The 14,242-nt window shown below is 42.6% G+C and overlaps 1 protein-coding gene across 1 annotated transcript in view; it reads left to right on the top strand.

Annotated features, from left to right (window-relative positions):
- The window catches only part of COG5 (component of oligomeric golgi complex 5), a 173,088-nt gene extending 158,998 nt beyond the window's left edge, over positions 1–14,090 (top strand). Inside the window, exons 19-22 of the mRNA XM_032743754.3 lie at positions 3,360–3,436; positions 3,922–4,048; positions 4,602–4,681; positions 13,390–14,090. Coding sequence (XP_032599645.3) covers positions 3,360–3,436; positions 3,922–4,048; positions 4,602–4,681; positions 13,390–13,504 — 399 coding nt within the window. The 3' untranslated portion in view covers positions 13,505–14,090. The remainder of the gene's footprint in view (positions 1–3,359; positions 3,437–3,921; positions 4,049–4,601; positions 4,682–13,389) is intronic.
- The last annotated feature ends 152 nt before the right edge of the window (positions 14,091–14,242 follow it).

Raw genomic sequence — 14,242 nt, 5'->3', positions numbered from 1 at the left:
GAGGACTGGCTGTGTGAATCAACAGTTGATGCCGTTTCAGGTGATGACAGGTAACACAACCAGAAGTGATGCACGCTCAGTTCTCTGCCCAATTCCAGCACCTTGAAAATAGCAGCTGTTCCAGTCGAGTGGTTCCTCCCCAGCACTTGTTCCTGGGCTGGCACAGTGCTCAGCAGAGACACTAAACCCCTCTCAGTGGCCTCAGAAATGATTGTGACAGCAGGATGCCATAGCATCCCACCGTGTCACTGGGCTCAGATAAACACCTAAAATTCAAGGAAAGAAAACAATCTTAGTTATTATGTGAATTATACTTTTTATTGGAGAAGGATTGGGTTATAACACAAAAACTAATATTATAGTTTAAAAAAAAAAGAGTTTCTGTGGTTTATGTACATTTTTGCCACATTAGTTTTCACTCATTCCCACTCTTCATGAGTCAATGTGAGATAGTATAGTATGCTGCAAAGCTTAAAAACAATATTTTTCTTTGGCAGCTATTACTTCACGAATCCACCATCTGCTGCCACCATTATATCTGTCTAGTTCTAGCAATACTAATAATTTCCTGCAGTGAATAAAGGTTGAAGATGAAGTAACAGAATTTTCCAAAGTAATTTTTCTTCTTTAGTACTTAAAACAAAAAAAATTAATTTATGGAAACTACAAAGTATATTCAAGAGAATTCATTAAAATTTGTTTTAATAAGGAATTGGTTAAGCTGCAGAAAGTTTTGCTTAACTTCATTACTTCATATGATGTTCCGGGAGCTAAACAATCTTTTAAAACTTATTAGGCAAAATTATATTTTGCTATGCTGTTATTTCTTCCCCCTCATGAGTACCGTTTGATCTACGCATCTCTGTTTCCCCAAGTCAGACTGGCAGTTTGCTGCCTGTTATCAAAGTCTCTGAAGAACCTAAAGGAATTATCTTCTCCCTGGTCCCTCACAGCTACAAGCCCACAGCTCCCACCAGAGCAGGGACACCGGCTCCTGCAGGATATCAGTTGCTTCCAGCTGCCCCCAGCCAATACTGACGCCTGAAACAAAGCTCTGGAGAAATCAGACTTGCTCCCATTTGTTTTTCAGGATCTGTAGGGTTCTTATATCATAATGCAGCAAAGCATACTTGGTTAGCTCGTATTTTGGCTGCTTGCTCCTGATCCTGTGTGGCACACTAGCCTCTTGCCTCCCACCTGTGCTCCTGGGGGCCCTGGGGGAACAAGATGCTGAGCTTGCTGTAAGCTTCAATGCAGCTTGGAGTTGGAGCAGTTCCCTGCAGCAGTTCCCTGCAGAGCCTGCATTCCCTGGGAGCATGCCCTCACTCCCTCGTGCCAGCAGATCCAGCACAGCACAGCAGCTGGTGGCTCCTGAACCACGGGGACATTGACTTCCCACCTGCTTGCAGGAAAGGTGACCTCATCCTCAGGGTGTAGAGGGGGGCATTTCATAGCCTAAAGATTTAGGGACCAGAAAGGGTTTTAGGCAAGAAGAAGCTAGGCTGTTACTCAGGTCTGGAGCCTTATTTCCTTATGTCCTGGATTTTTTTATTCACTTTCTTCTCCTGTAAGTGAAAACTGCATAAAATGCAGATTTCAAGTGGCCCGGAAGTGCCTGATGTGGGCAGGTACACAGAGGTCCCTGGGCTCAGGCAGTGGCTGTGCACTGCCCATGGGAAAGCTCTGTGGGGCATTCCCCGTTGCTTTCCAGAGCTACCCACCTCTCCTGATCTGCAGGGAAAGCCAAGATGCTTGGGTTGGCTTTCCCAGCTTTGCCTGAGTGTTGTGTAGGAGGTCACTCCTACAAACATGATTTGCCTGACCGGTTTTAGGTGTCCACCTTGGGGAAAGGTGCATCACCCCCCCCAAGAGTGGCTGTTTCTCTCCACTGCCTTTGAACAGAACCTGTAGATGTTGAGAAGCAGGTGAGATGACTCCTATCCTGCCACCTGCTTTTAAAGAGGGAAGTATATAGCCCTGAAGTATATAGCCTTGATTTGCATTATTCACTAATTTAATTTCTTCTGGGTTTAGCTGAACTATGGCATCATAGTTCACAGCACCATGTTCCTTGTTTTATGCTGGAATCCCAGCATAGTTACGTGTTCTTGGTGAAGCTGGTGGCCCAGCAGCCATCTCTGTCTGAGGAAATGCTGAACTGGAAAGAATAATGTAATAGTATTAAAGACTTCACTGTAAAGTGTCATATCACAAACACTTTGAAACTCGTTCAGCAATATTACTTACAAGGGAAACTCATGGTATAGTGGTTTTTGATCTTGTTGCTTATTTTAGTTGCCATCCTTTGAAACTTAGTTTAACTGTGCATTATATGTAAATCAAAGTCTGAATAGTCTTTCAAGTTGGGGATTTTAAAAAACAGAGAATAAAGCTTGATCTGTCATTTGGCTGACAGTTCAGGAATGCAAAAAAATAAAGACTTAATCCATGTCTGAGTAAAATTACCAGTTTTTTTTTTAAAGTGGTGGTATTTGTATTGGTGTGCACATGAACTGAAATTTTGCTGTGTAATGTTCATGTTCAGTCTGGGATCCAGAAGGGAAACAGTTCTTTCTTACCTTTGTGTTCTCACTGTCAATGAAGAGCCTGTGACAGGACTTAGATGTAAAAACTGAAGTGGAGCCTGGCTCTTCAAAAAAGCAGAACTCCCATGCTTCAACAACAGAAAGTGTTTTAACTTGTTTGTTTTTAAAGATGGCTGCTCTAACTCAGAAACCCAGCAGTATGAAAATAATGGTCTTACTCTTTAACCATGATTCCGTATGACCCTTTGGCAATAGATCACAGCTGCCTTCTATCTAATCTGTATAGGTTTTGTGCCCCAAAATTTGGGGCCCACTGTTCAGGAAAGAGTAATTTTAACCTTGTCCTTCACCAAAGGAAAGGATGCCCAGCTGAAATGTGTCTGCAGTTTTACTGCTTTAGCAGTGGTTTGTGGAGACCTGCCTAGATTTGCTTTCTTCCCAGGCTGCGGTCAGATTTTTGGGGTATTGACATAAGTGCTTCATTAGGAAACTCATCACCAATAAAATAAACCTGCTGCAAGAAACAAAGCCTTAGTCTCAGAAAGCTCACAAGGCCCCTTCTGTTGTTATGCACAGACTGTCTTTACCATTTGTCACGAAATGCTTATTGTGTTGCCAAGAATAAGGCAAAAGTCTTGGCTTGGGCAGCACTGTGTGAAAGGAAAAGACAGCTTCTTGTCTTAATTCAGCCACCAGAGAGAAGTCACTGACTTAGTCTGCAAGTTTGGATTGTTGCTTAAGGACAGGGCACTTCAATACCAGGTGTTATGTTTTGGGAGAATCTAATTCAAATGGAACTGTTTGCTTTTGTAGATGGAGTTAGCAGTAGCACCGCTGTGTCGGCGAGTCTCTGACTTGGGAAAATCTTACAGACAGCTGAGGTCATTCAGGTGAGTTGCAGTCGCAGTATGACTAAATGGTATTTCAGAACTGATTTATTGCCTCCTGTTAGTTCTGATTGAACTGAGAGCTTTTTTGGCAACACCCACCTGCAAATTAGAAATAGATTAAAGTTCTTTTAAATTTTATGCAGAGTATAACTATGATTTAATAATCTTTGTCATGCAAATGTTGGCCAAATTGTACTTTTTTGTGTTGCTTTCAGTACATCTTCTGTATGACAGCGAATTCTATAGTTACCTTAAATGTTTTCACTGGAATGCAAAATTAACAGTCCTGTGCTGTTTAATTACAATAGGCAACTGCTGTAAATTTTTGCAAACTGGACCTGTGTTGGAAACCCAAGATGCAGAGTAGAGGCAAAAAACTCGATGGTTCTATCCTAACACAGTATTGCCACCACATAGAGGCACTTACCTTATGCATTCAAATAGCTTTTTCTTTATTTAATGAGTGTATTGTTACATTTTTCCAGACCACTGCTGTTCCAGACCAGTGAGCATATTGCCAGTAGCCCAGCTCTGGGAGAGGTTATTCCATTCAGCATTATTCTTCAGTTCTTATTTACAAGAGCACCACCAGAGCTAAAATCACCCTTCCAGGTAATAAGATCAACCTGTCTTTTATTTCCAGATGTCCTAAGGTGCAACGATCACTGTAGTTTGCTCTAGCTGTTTTAGTTTAAAAATATTCAAATGCATATTTTATATAATTTTTCTATTTTGTTTTTATTGTGGCAAAAGCTTTATAATAATTGCTTTACTAAATTAATTGATTGATTTATTAATAGTAGGAATATGATAACCTGATATTAAATAGATTCAATTCTTTATTATTCTGTCAGCTCATGGTAGAAGTTGCAGATCTTTCCCCAGACTGCAAATTCCCTGGATCCTTCTCTTGTAAGATGCAGGAAATCTACATAAAAACCCTGTCAGAAATGGGCCAACAGCTGATGTAGATGACCTCTGAGCTCCCAAATAACATACTGTGCTACTCCTGTTAATTGTTTTTGATTTCTTAATTCATTCTGCATCACTGCAGCATTGAGAACCTCATGTGGCTTTCATTTATGTCATCTATGATTCTGAAACTGGTGTGTCTGTTTCCCTTTTTGCATTTTGTGTAATTGGTGTTTGTGTTTCTCTGTACCAGAGGGCTGAGTGGTCCATTGCCCGCTACTCCCAGTGGCTCGATGATCATCCATCTGAAAAGGACAGGCTCGCTCTCATACGGTAAAAATCCTGCTTCTTTCTTCTCTACATTTATGATAATGGAGCAGTAACTTATCTGCACACTAGGACTCTTGAAAAGTAAAAAAAAAATGTGCCTCAGGAGATGTATCATAAATACCATTGCCTTCTCCCCACTCGTGGGATGAGTTGCAAAGTGACAGAAATACAAACTGAACTCTCCCCTCCACTGCCCTGTACTCAAACTCTCCAGTGCCTTTGGAAGGAGCACATAATCCTCTCGTAAAGGAAGTAAACCACGCACAATGATGGTTTAAATTAATAATGAGTTTTTGCAAAACTGCCTTTCTCTCCTAGCTGCTGGAAAGTCAAGACTGCAGCTGTCTTGTCATCTGTATCAGGAAAGAGAAGCTCTGAAAGCTTAACCAGTATAAACATAAGTAGAAATCTAAAACTGGAAGACCCTTGTTACACACCTGGAATGTTATTCTTCAGGAAATCAGCCCATGATCTCTAGAAAGTAATAATTACATCAGCTTTTTGAAATCTTGTTAGGGTAGATGACTTCATAGCTACATTTTATTTTACATCTTGAGATGTTAGGAAAAGTTATGAAGGGTCTTGTTTTTCAAATCAAGCTAAGTTTTGAAGCATGTTGGAGAGAGCAGATTTGTATGAACATGACAAAACCAACCTGGGGATCCTCAGGATTCAAGGCTCAGATGATCATTTGGCTCCTAAAACCCTAAACTTTCCAGCCATCTTCTCAGTGACCTTGGTGTCCCCCACACCAGTGACCTGGGAAAGGTTGTCACATGTAGGTGCACCGGGCTCCATCTGGCCTAGGTGCCAGCTCTGTCCTAGAACTAGCATGCATGGATGTTGCCAGCTTTTGCTGGAGTGTTAAAAGCTGACTTTTACATTCCAGCCAACAGTGACTGTGCCTCAGAAAGTCAACTGTTTTCTGTCCACACTTCATAAGCAGCCAAGAGGAGTCTGCTATAAATATTTACACTTCCTGAAGCTGATAGCACCACACAGTCCCATGTAGTGATTGGGCCAGTTAAGGAGATACTAGTTAATCACCAGTAGATGTTACTAGGATTTATTTCTGAAACATTAAAATACAAACTGTGTCTCTTCAGATGTGTATTTTTAAAAAATCATACTTGGCAATTAGTCTAGTTTGTCTACAAAACTAGCTTTTCTTGAATCTCAAGGCATGACATTGAATTACAGAGACATAGGTGATAGGTACAGGGCTGACAGAGCTCTATATGTAATCAGCTATGAATATTTTGATTGTAATTCTGTCCTGATAGTGCTAGCAACACTGGAAATGTTGAATCTCAGATATAGCAGGGAAAGTAGGGAATGCAAATCATTTGAGAACTGGTGAGATTTTGTTCTCTTCAATTTCTTTTCCCAAGTTTGAAAATGCCATCCTTAAACTACAACACATTTTTGTCTTTGTCTGCAATTAAATTTCATCCAGACTGATTCAGTTAATGGGTGTGCTGGTGGTCATGTTCAGACACTGATAAATTGTTCTAACCACAGAGGTATTAAGGAACAAACCTTGGGATAAGGCTTTTAGGCTGAGACAGTGTCATCCATTAGACCAAGTAGTGAAGCTGGAGTACTTAATTTTTCCTTTCAATTCTTTCATTGAATTCCTTATTCATTTTTCATGGCTGGTTATCCATATGTGAGACAGGCAAGCAGACATCAGTCACTAGTATGACCATGAATCACTTATATTTTCTTTAATACTCTATTGGAAGATTTCTGAGCCAGCTTTGTGTGTGTCATATGCACCCAAGTTGGACTGCAGGCATCTTGCTCTTTTGTCAGTCACTCTCTTGAGGCTTTTTCCACCTGTAGTCGTTCAGCTGTGCGAGTTCAACTTTGGATGTTTGGAGCCTTCAGATCCCTGCACTGGTCTACATCAAGATATTATTTTGTTTGCTGCAGCCTTGCAAATGGTAATTTTGTGCAACTTCCCTTTGTAACAACTGTGCAATTACTCTAGGGACATGCTGCCTAGATATTAATTTCCTTGTGTTACCAGGATCCTTCTAGCTTCATATTAAAGCTAATTGGAATGCTTCTTCCGCTCCGTAGGTCTTAAAGGCTTCGCTCACAACGTGGTGTGAATGGCACGGATTAGTCCCATTCTGAGCATTTTTGTGCATTTCTTTCTGCTTGTATTCAGCACCAGGGGTGGTATTTACCTGGCCAGAGGTATATTTGCCAGACTCCCTTTGTAGACAACAGAGAGAAACAGGCACTGCTGGGGCTGATTCATCTCATCCTGAAGCAGGTACCTAAAATAGGTCAGTTGCATTGTGTCCTGAAAGCTCCTATTTTCTCTGTTCAGTGAATGGAGTGTGGGCTGGGACACGGGAGTTCTCTCAGGCAGCCAGCTGCCCTGCAGATGTTTAAAGTTGGGTGAGATGACCCTGCTGCAGGTGTCCTCCCTGAGCGGGGATTGTGTTGAAAGGAGCACTTATTTAAGTGGCCAGGGCAATTTTTTTCTTTTTAAATTCAGCTTGAAAATTCAACTTTTCTTCCATAAAAGGAACCCTATTAGACATGACAGGATTTGAGCCAGCCTGAAGAACAGTTCATCCATTCAAGGGCCAAATTCTTACCTCTACCATTAGAGCATGTGTTAACTCTCCTTATGCAAGCTCACCCTTGCTGAAGCTGAGTTGAAAGCCAGGCCCAGTGAGCGGTGCTGTCCATAAGGAGCTGCTGTCCTGAGCTGAGGAGTTGCTCTGACCATCACCTGCCGGGGCAGGGACAAGTGGCAGCTCAGGGAAAGCCCCGGGACAGGGACAAGTGGCAGCTCGGGGTCGCTGCCGGCCCTTCCCTTCGCACAGCCCCTTTGAGCCTGCGTTGTGCCCTCTGGAATAACCAGAAATGTCTCCTGCTCCTCTCTTCTTCTACAGGTGATGCTGTTGGGTGATACTGTTTGGTTTTGCAGGGATTTTTATAGCACTAGATTAAATAGACCTGGTCTCACACAGATGTTCTCTTACACAGCAGATTTTCCATTTTCTGTTTTGCCCTAAAGTTTGCAGAGCAAACTGGCTTTTACCAAAATACTAAAGAAAAGTCTGGCCCCAGCGTCCTCCGTCTGCCCTGCTGATTGATCGGGGCAGAAGTGCACAAGGTGCAGTCCAGTACTGAGCAGAAAGATGATCCCTGCCTCTTCTGAAGCTTACCATGTAAATCTGGCTCCATTTGACCAAAGGCAGAGCCCAGGAGGGTAGCGCTAGGATTCACAATTCCATATAAGATTAATTAATTAGAGTAATTCTAAGGGATACATATTAAGATCCCTTAAGAGCCACAACCCAAATCATACTTTTTTTTTTTTGTTTCCTTTTAACTCCAGATATAAATCTTCATGGGTTCAAATAACATTTTAAAGAAGAGCTATCAGGGTCTTATATAATCAGCTTGTCCTGATTTCCAAGAAAGCTCATGGTTTCGCTCATGCAAGTGAAGTAATTTAATAAGTGCTTTAAAATCCTTTTCCTTATGTGGGAGGGCATCTTAAACTTAGGGCTTTTTTTTTTCCTTACTTCTTATGGCATTTTTAATGAAGCATTAATATATGCAGAACATCCCACCAACCCTCCTTCCATAGCTCTCTTTTACAAACAATATTTGTAATGTATACCATAGCTTGACTTTAAGAATAGAAACAGATTGCTGAACAGGTCTTATGTCCTTCATTAGACTAGAATATGTTGAATTTAGGGCATTATTTAGTCTAATCCCTTCACGAGTATGTTTTGTATATTACATAAGCAGGGTTTCTTCCATCTTAAAAAACAACAATACAACTATATATTACATCTTTTCATATGACAGCAGCTGTGATCTCCTCTGTGCTGTAGATTTCATGATACTGCTTTCACCCACAGTGCTGTTTATTTTTCCATAACTACTTTGGCACTGGTGTCCTCAACAGTAGTGAGCCTGCAATTCTAAAGACAAGATTTTAATGGTAAACTGGTGCATCTGAATTGACTCCTGTGCTGTCAGCATAGTTAACAAAAGCTAGGACTGCTAAAGTTTACCAAAATGTCATGGAAAATTCTGCATTTCAAGTATTAACAAAGCCCCTGAATTAATTTATCTCCCCAGATTAGAGTCAGGTAGGCTTCCCAGCAGCTCCTGTGATGCTCCAAGTTGCCCAGCTCAGGCAGCCTGCACTGTAGTCTGGCTGCATGCAGCAGCAAACATCTTGCTTTGCCACAAGCAACTTCTGTACTGTCCATATTCCTGTATGCTGCTGTCCCCTGAAGACTTGTTGACTGTCTTCAGCAAAACAAAATTCCCATCCCAAATGAACTTCTGGAACCTTGTCTACTCTATGAGCATTGCTTCTTTTAGTTAACTCTTCCAGCCCATTCCTCCTTGTCACTCTGGAGCAACCTCACCATTATTCTCTTGACTCCAAACAATCTTCCTCCCTGGATTCATGATTTGTGCCATTTTACTACCTGGACTTTTCCTTACCAGGGATGGACACACTTCCTGGCCTGCCTCTGTGGTGTCATCCCCACAGGCAGCAATGCAAAGGAGTTTTCTGAGCTTGACCATGATTCTCTTTGTCACCTGGTAGGTGTGACTGTGGCTGCCTCTTTGCTACCAGCCTTTAGCAGCTGCAGCAGCTTTTCATCCTCCCCTTGGCTGCTTTCCTACCCCTGCCTGTGTGGGAGCAGGATCCCAGCCCTCCCTGGGTGGGCACAGGGAGCAGGAGTTCTCCAGGCCAGTTTGCTTTACCAGAAACACTGTTCTTTCACTGTTTCAGGTAAAGCTACTGATTATGAATGGCTTTCTAAAACATTCAGCTTCAGAATGTTTAAATACTTCTATTGGAGATGCAAGTGTGGGACAACGGAAAATAGTGAATGCAGTTGGAGTATTCAGAAAGCTTTTGCTTTCATTGTTTAGTGTAAAGCTGTAAAAGGTCTCTTCTAGAAAAATCCCTGAGAATTCACCTTACAGTATTGACATTACTGATTTGTCTTTGGAGTAGGTAAGAGTGGTGATGCTCTTCAGGTTGCTTATATTTGTGACGTTTGACTCCATCTCTGAAACAATGCAAAGCAAAGCCACAGTAAAAGAGCAAATGCAGCAGAAGGGACCTGCAAAACTCCTTTTAGCTGCCTCTGATGGAGTTGGTTTTGTGAGTTAAATCAGATTCTTTTGGGGCAGGAGGGAAGGAAAAAAGATAAAAGCTGCTAGAAGGTGTGACAGTAGGACTGTAATACTGCAGTATGGCACTTAGCATAGCCTAAATCTCATTCCATCTTGTTTGATCTGATGGGAATAACAGTCTGGCAAAGGATTATCAAGGGCTCCCATTGAGTGGTTTTGGGTGCTGCTTTTAGGGTAAAGCTTCTCCCTTTCATCTATCTGGTTATCTCTGTAATCTTTTTCAAGGGCTTTTTCAAAGCAAGGAGATAAATCAGTTAAGGGATAGCAGTGTTACCATCTGGATAATGATGCCAACCCACAACTTTACCAAGAGGTGTTAGAGCTTCCTAAGTTAAGCAGGTCAATATGTTTTTTTTCTATTTTCAGCTTGTGATGACTTCAAAAAATTATTTGAGCCTACAACAAATTTAAGGAGTGTATAGGATGGAAAAGACTTCTGCTGAATGGAAGGGGAGAGATTTATCAAGATAAATGGCAGTTACAGTAAGAAAATTCACAGGAGTTTCTCAACTGTATTTTTAATACAAGGGACAGTTATCTGTAGCAGCTAAAAACATCTAACATGTCTAACAATTACTCCTGACCAGAGCACTTGAGTGCTGACCTGAGTGGAAATGTGAGACATTTCTGACTCTTCTGAAGCATCCCCACTCATCAGGATGGCATCCTTGATGTCATCCTTGACCATTCCCTCCCTCATATCCCACCTGCTGCTCATCACATGTGGCCCCTCATAGCTACAAGAGGCCAGTTTATCTAAAAAGCACAATTTCCTGCTGTCCCATTCCCCCAGTCTCACTTTTTCTCTCTAAATCTTGGGATTTAAAATAAACCTGTAGATGTGCCTAATCTCTCTGCAGTTCTTGATGCTCATGGCCTTTGCTGGGTATGAAGTGAGCTGCACCCAAAGCACTTTGTGGTTTGCTTTCAGTGTTTTAGTTGCTTCTTTCCCTGTAGACCCTGTGTTGCTCCCCAGGGACCATTGGGAAGGAGCAGTCTGAAGGTTTTCAGGGAGCTGACCAGGTGCAAAAAGTCAGGTTTACTTTAGCTAGATAAAATAAATTTTCTTTCCCTGTCTTTCTGCCTGTATCTGCTTCTCTGTTGTGGTTTGTTGCTGTGCAAAAAATTCAAAGTGATTTCTTACAGTGTATTTGTACCTGGTGTGGACCCCTCAGCAGTAGCTCACAAGGAAGTTGTTATCAAAATTTAAGAGCTCTCAAGTGCACCAAGGCCAACATGAGGAACTGTTTCTGTGCTCAGTAAATTTATTTTTTTGAAGCATCTCAACTGTCCAGTAATCCAGTCCATCTCTTTTGTCTCCCCCCAGACAATATGTCCTGGGTTTCAGCAAAAAGGGGCTGTGAAGTCTGAATGTTGCATAGGGACCTCAGGAGCTGTGGTGGGGATCACCTCGTGCTGTGCTGTTCCATTCCCACGCTGTGCTCAGAGGTGAAGCTGCCTCAGGTTCTTTGGTTGCACAGTTGCACGCTGCAGTCTCTGCCTGTCAGACTCCATTAGCGGGGGCTGCACGTGGGACAGCCGGCTGCTGCTGCTGCTGCTGCTGCTGCTGCTGGCACGCCCTGGCAGCGAGGCCCACGGATCAGCGCTGGCGGTGCCGGGCTGGGAAGCGCTGGAGGAGCGGGAGCAGCCCCAGGACAGCTCGTGGGGCCGGGCTGCCATGGCTGTCATTGGCTTCTCACAACCCAAAGCTCAGACTTCTCTCCCCAGAGAACTGAGCACAGGCTCCTGGCCTCAGAGCATTTTCCACTTGCTGATAAAGGAACTTTGCTGGAAATTCCCAGCCATGCTCTGACACAAGTTATTGAGGAAGGACCAAGCCCTTGCTGATGTAGCAGCAGCTTTACTCACTACCGTGTACTGTGACCCTGCATCTTCCTACCATCTCCTCTGGTTTGGCAGGTTTGGTGGGCTCATCTGAGGCTTCTCAGAGCTGCGGCATCACACAGGGATCTTGGCTGCTCCTCTCTTACATCTTATGCCAGGAGAAGCCTGTGTGTGTGAAACATGGGCTGAATATCACTCTTCAGTACTTTTGCTTTCCTTAAGCCTTGCCTGATTCACTGCCTACTGCTGCCAGCTGCCAGCAGGCACATACCAGGGAGCAGTGCTGCCTTCAAATCCATGAACTCTTCATGCAGGAACGCAGGGTTCCCCCAAAGGCTAGTTTGTTGGAAGGAGCAGCAAACATAAATACAGCTCTGCCTCCACAGCCCACCATCCTACAGCAGTGGCTGTGTATTTATAGGCACAACTTTGTGGTTGCTGTGTGTTACCATCTCCCTTGACCCCTGTGCCCTCCCACCCCTTCACCAGATGAGCACAACAACCATCTGCTGTCTCCCAGTGGGACTGGGAATGTTCCTGCCATGTTACTAAAGCCAGCGGGCTCCCTCACTGGCAGAGCAGCAGTGCTGGTGCATCCTGCACTCCCAGAAAGGAATGCCTGAGACAAACCCAGAACCACGCCCTGCTCAGTGACCACACCGGCAGCAGGACCCCGCTGCTCTGTGGGCTGGTGCCTGCGCAGTGCTGGGAGCGCTGTGGTGACAGTCTGTGTGAGAAAAGGAACTGCCGTGTTTCCACTTGAAATGGGGTCTGTTATTTGTGCATTTTCTTAATGTTACAGTTTTGCTGTAAATAGCACAAATATAAGTGAATTTCAGAGGGAAACTCCATGATTGTGTGAGTTACATGAAGAAACAGAAGCAGAAAAGAAAATTAAATTCAAAGCTATATTTAAGTGTGGTAGCGCTAGCCCGGCCTACTTAATGAATTAGTAAGTTGGAATCTCAACAGATGAGCACTTAAAATGTTTTTTACAAATATGCTGTCACTCAACAATACTGTGTGCTAGAACGTTGGCTGAAAGGTGACCCTGTGTTGTAAAGCATCACCAGTTGCCCTTTTAGCTTTGCAATGTTTCATTTGTGCAGTTCCCACATGATGACTCTCTGTGTGACATCCTGTGACATGTGTAAGAGAGACAGGCCGTGCCTTGCCCAAGCCCTCTCTGGGTTGGTGTGGCCTTTCCCGAGGACTGAGGTGGGAATTCAAAAGGCTGTGCCAGGAATCACCTCAGGGTATGGCCCAGGGTGTTCAGCAGTGCCCCACCTTTCTTGCTGGAAGTTGCACTCTCAGCGTCTGCAGCAGCTGGAGATAATTCTCTCCCTTTCTAAAGGTTACCAGTGCAGCACTGAGCCCGAGTCTGTGCGTCAGAGCTGTCATTCCAAGCCATATGCAACATGCTGCTGCTTATTTAAATGTTAACTTGTTTGCTCCTCAAACATGCAAGAAAGGAGATAAAGATCATGGAACAATTATATAGAGCTTTGCAAGGCTTTCCTTGTTCACTTCCTTCCTCAGACAAGTAGGACCATCTGAGGAAAATTTTTCAGGAGGGAAGAAGGCAATTAATTTCTGTTGCAGATCCTTAATTTACAGTACTTAATTGCTTTAGCTACTTTACTTTTTTTTTTTTTTTTTTTCAGTGGTGCACTGGAAGCTTATGTTCAATCAGTGAGAACAAGAGAGGGAAAGGAGTTTGCACCAGTCTATCCCATTATGGTTCAGCTGCTGCAAAAAGCCATGTCAGCCCTTCAGTGAGCACACCTGGACAATGCTCTCACACCAGGGAATGGATGGTAACACAGCTGGGGGCTTTGGTGCCACATAGGTATTCACTGTTCATGTAAATTATCCCCAAGTACATCAGCTTTACAATGAAATGTTTACCTACTTCATGTCTGAAGCGTCTGTCTTCTTGCTTTATGTTCACATTACAGGAACCTACTTATAAAGAAATATTGTAAGGAAATTGTTCAACTTTTATGTGCTGTGAGTCTACATCTAATTGAAACATTCTTAAGCATTCCTTTTGAATTTAGAAAAGTACAAAATTAGAATTCAAATATTACAGTGTAATTGCTGAATATCTCAAATAAGGAAGCAGCTCTTTTCCTACAAGTAGAGTTTTAAACAGTTGAATACATTTTAGCCATATTCAGAAAATTGTACTTTTGAAACGTTTGAATCATCAGTTTCCATCTAAAAATCACTAATTTTAACACAAGGAAAAATATTTATAACTAACCTAAATGCTTCTCTATTGCACTGCAATTTGCTTCGAAATAATTTATATTGATTTCAACTCTTCTTGCTTAAACTGTAATAAAGAATATTAACTACCCAATCCTGAAAATAGTATTTGAATTTCTTCACTAGCTTCCTAATGGCAAAGCATTAAAAAATACTTTGGATGGGTTCATGTAAAGACTTCCATGCAGAATGTGCTCATTGCTGCAGGGCTGACTTCATCATTAGTCTTCTTCATTTTATAAAATA

This window comes from Taeniopygia guttata, chromosome 1A, assembly GCF_048771995.1.
Source record: "Taeniopygia guttata chromosome 1A, bTaeGut7.mat, whole genome shotgun sequence".
Taxonomy (NCBI): Eukaryota; Metazoa; Chordata; class Aves; order Passeriformes; family Estrildidae; genus Taeniopygia; species Taeniopygia guttata.
Note: the sequence above shows the minus strand (reverse complement) of the source record. Positions and strands in the feature narration are given on the sequence as shown.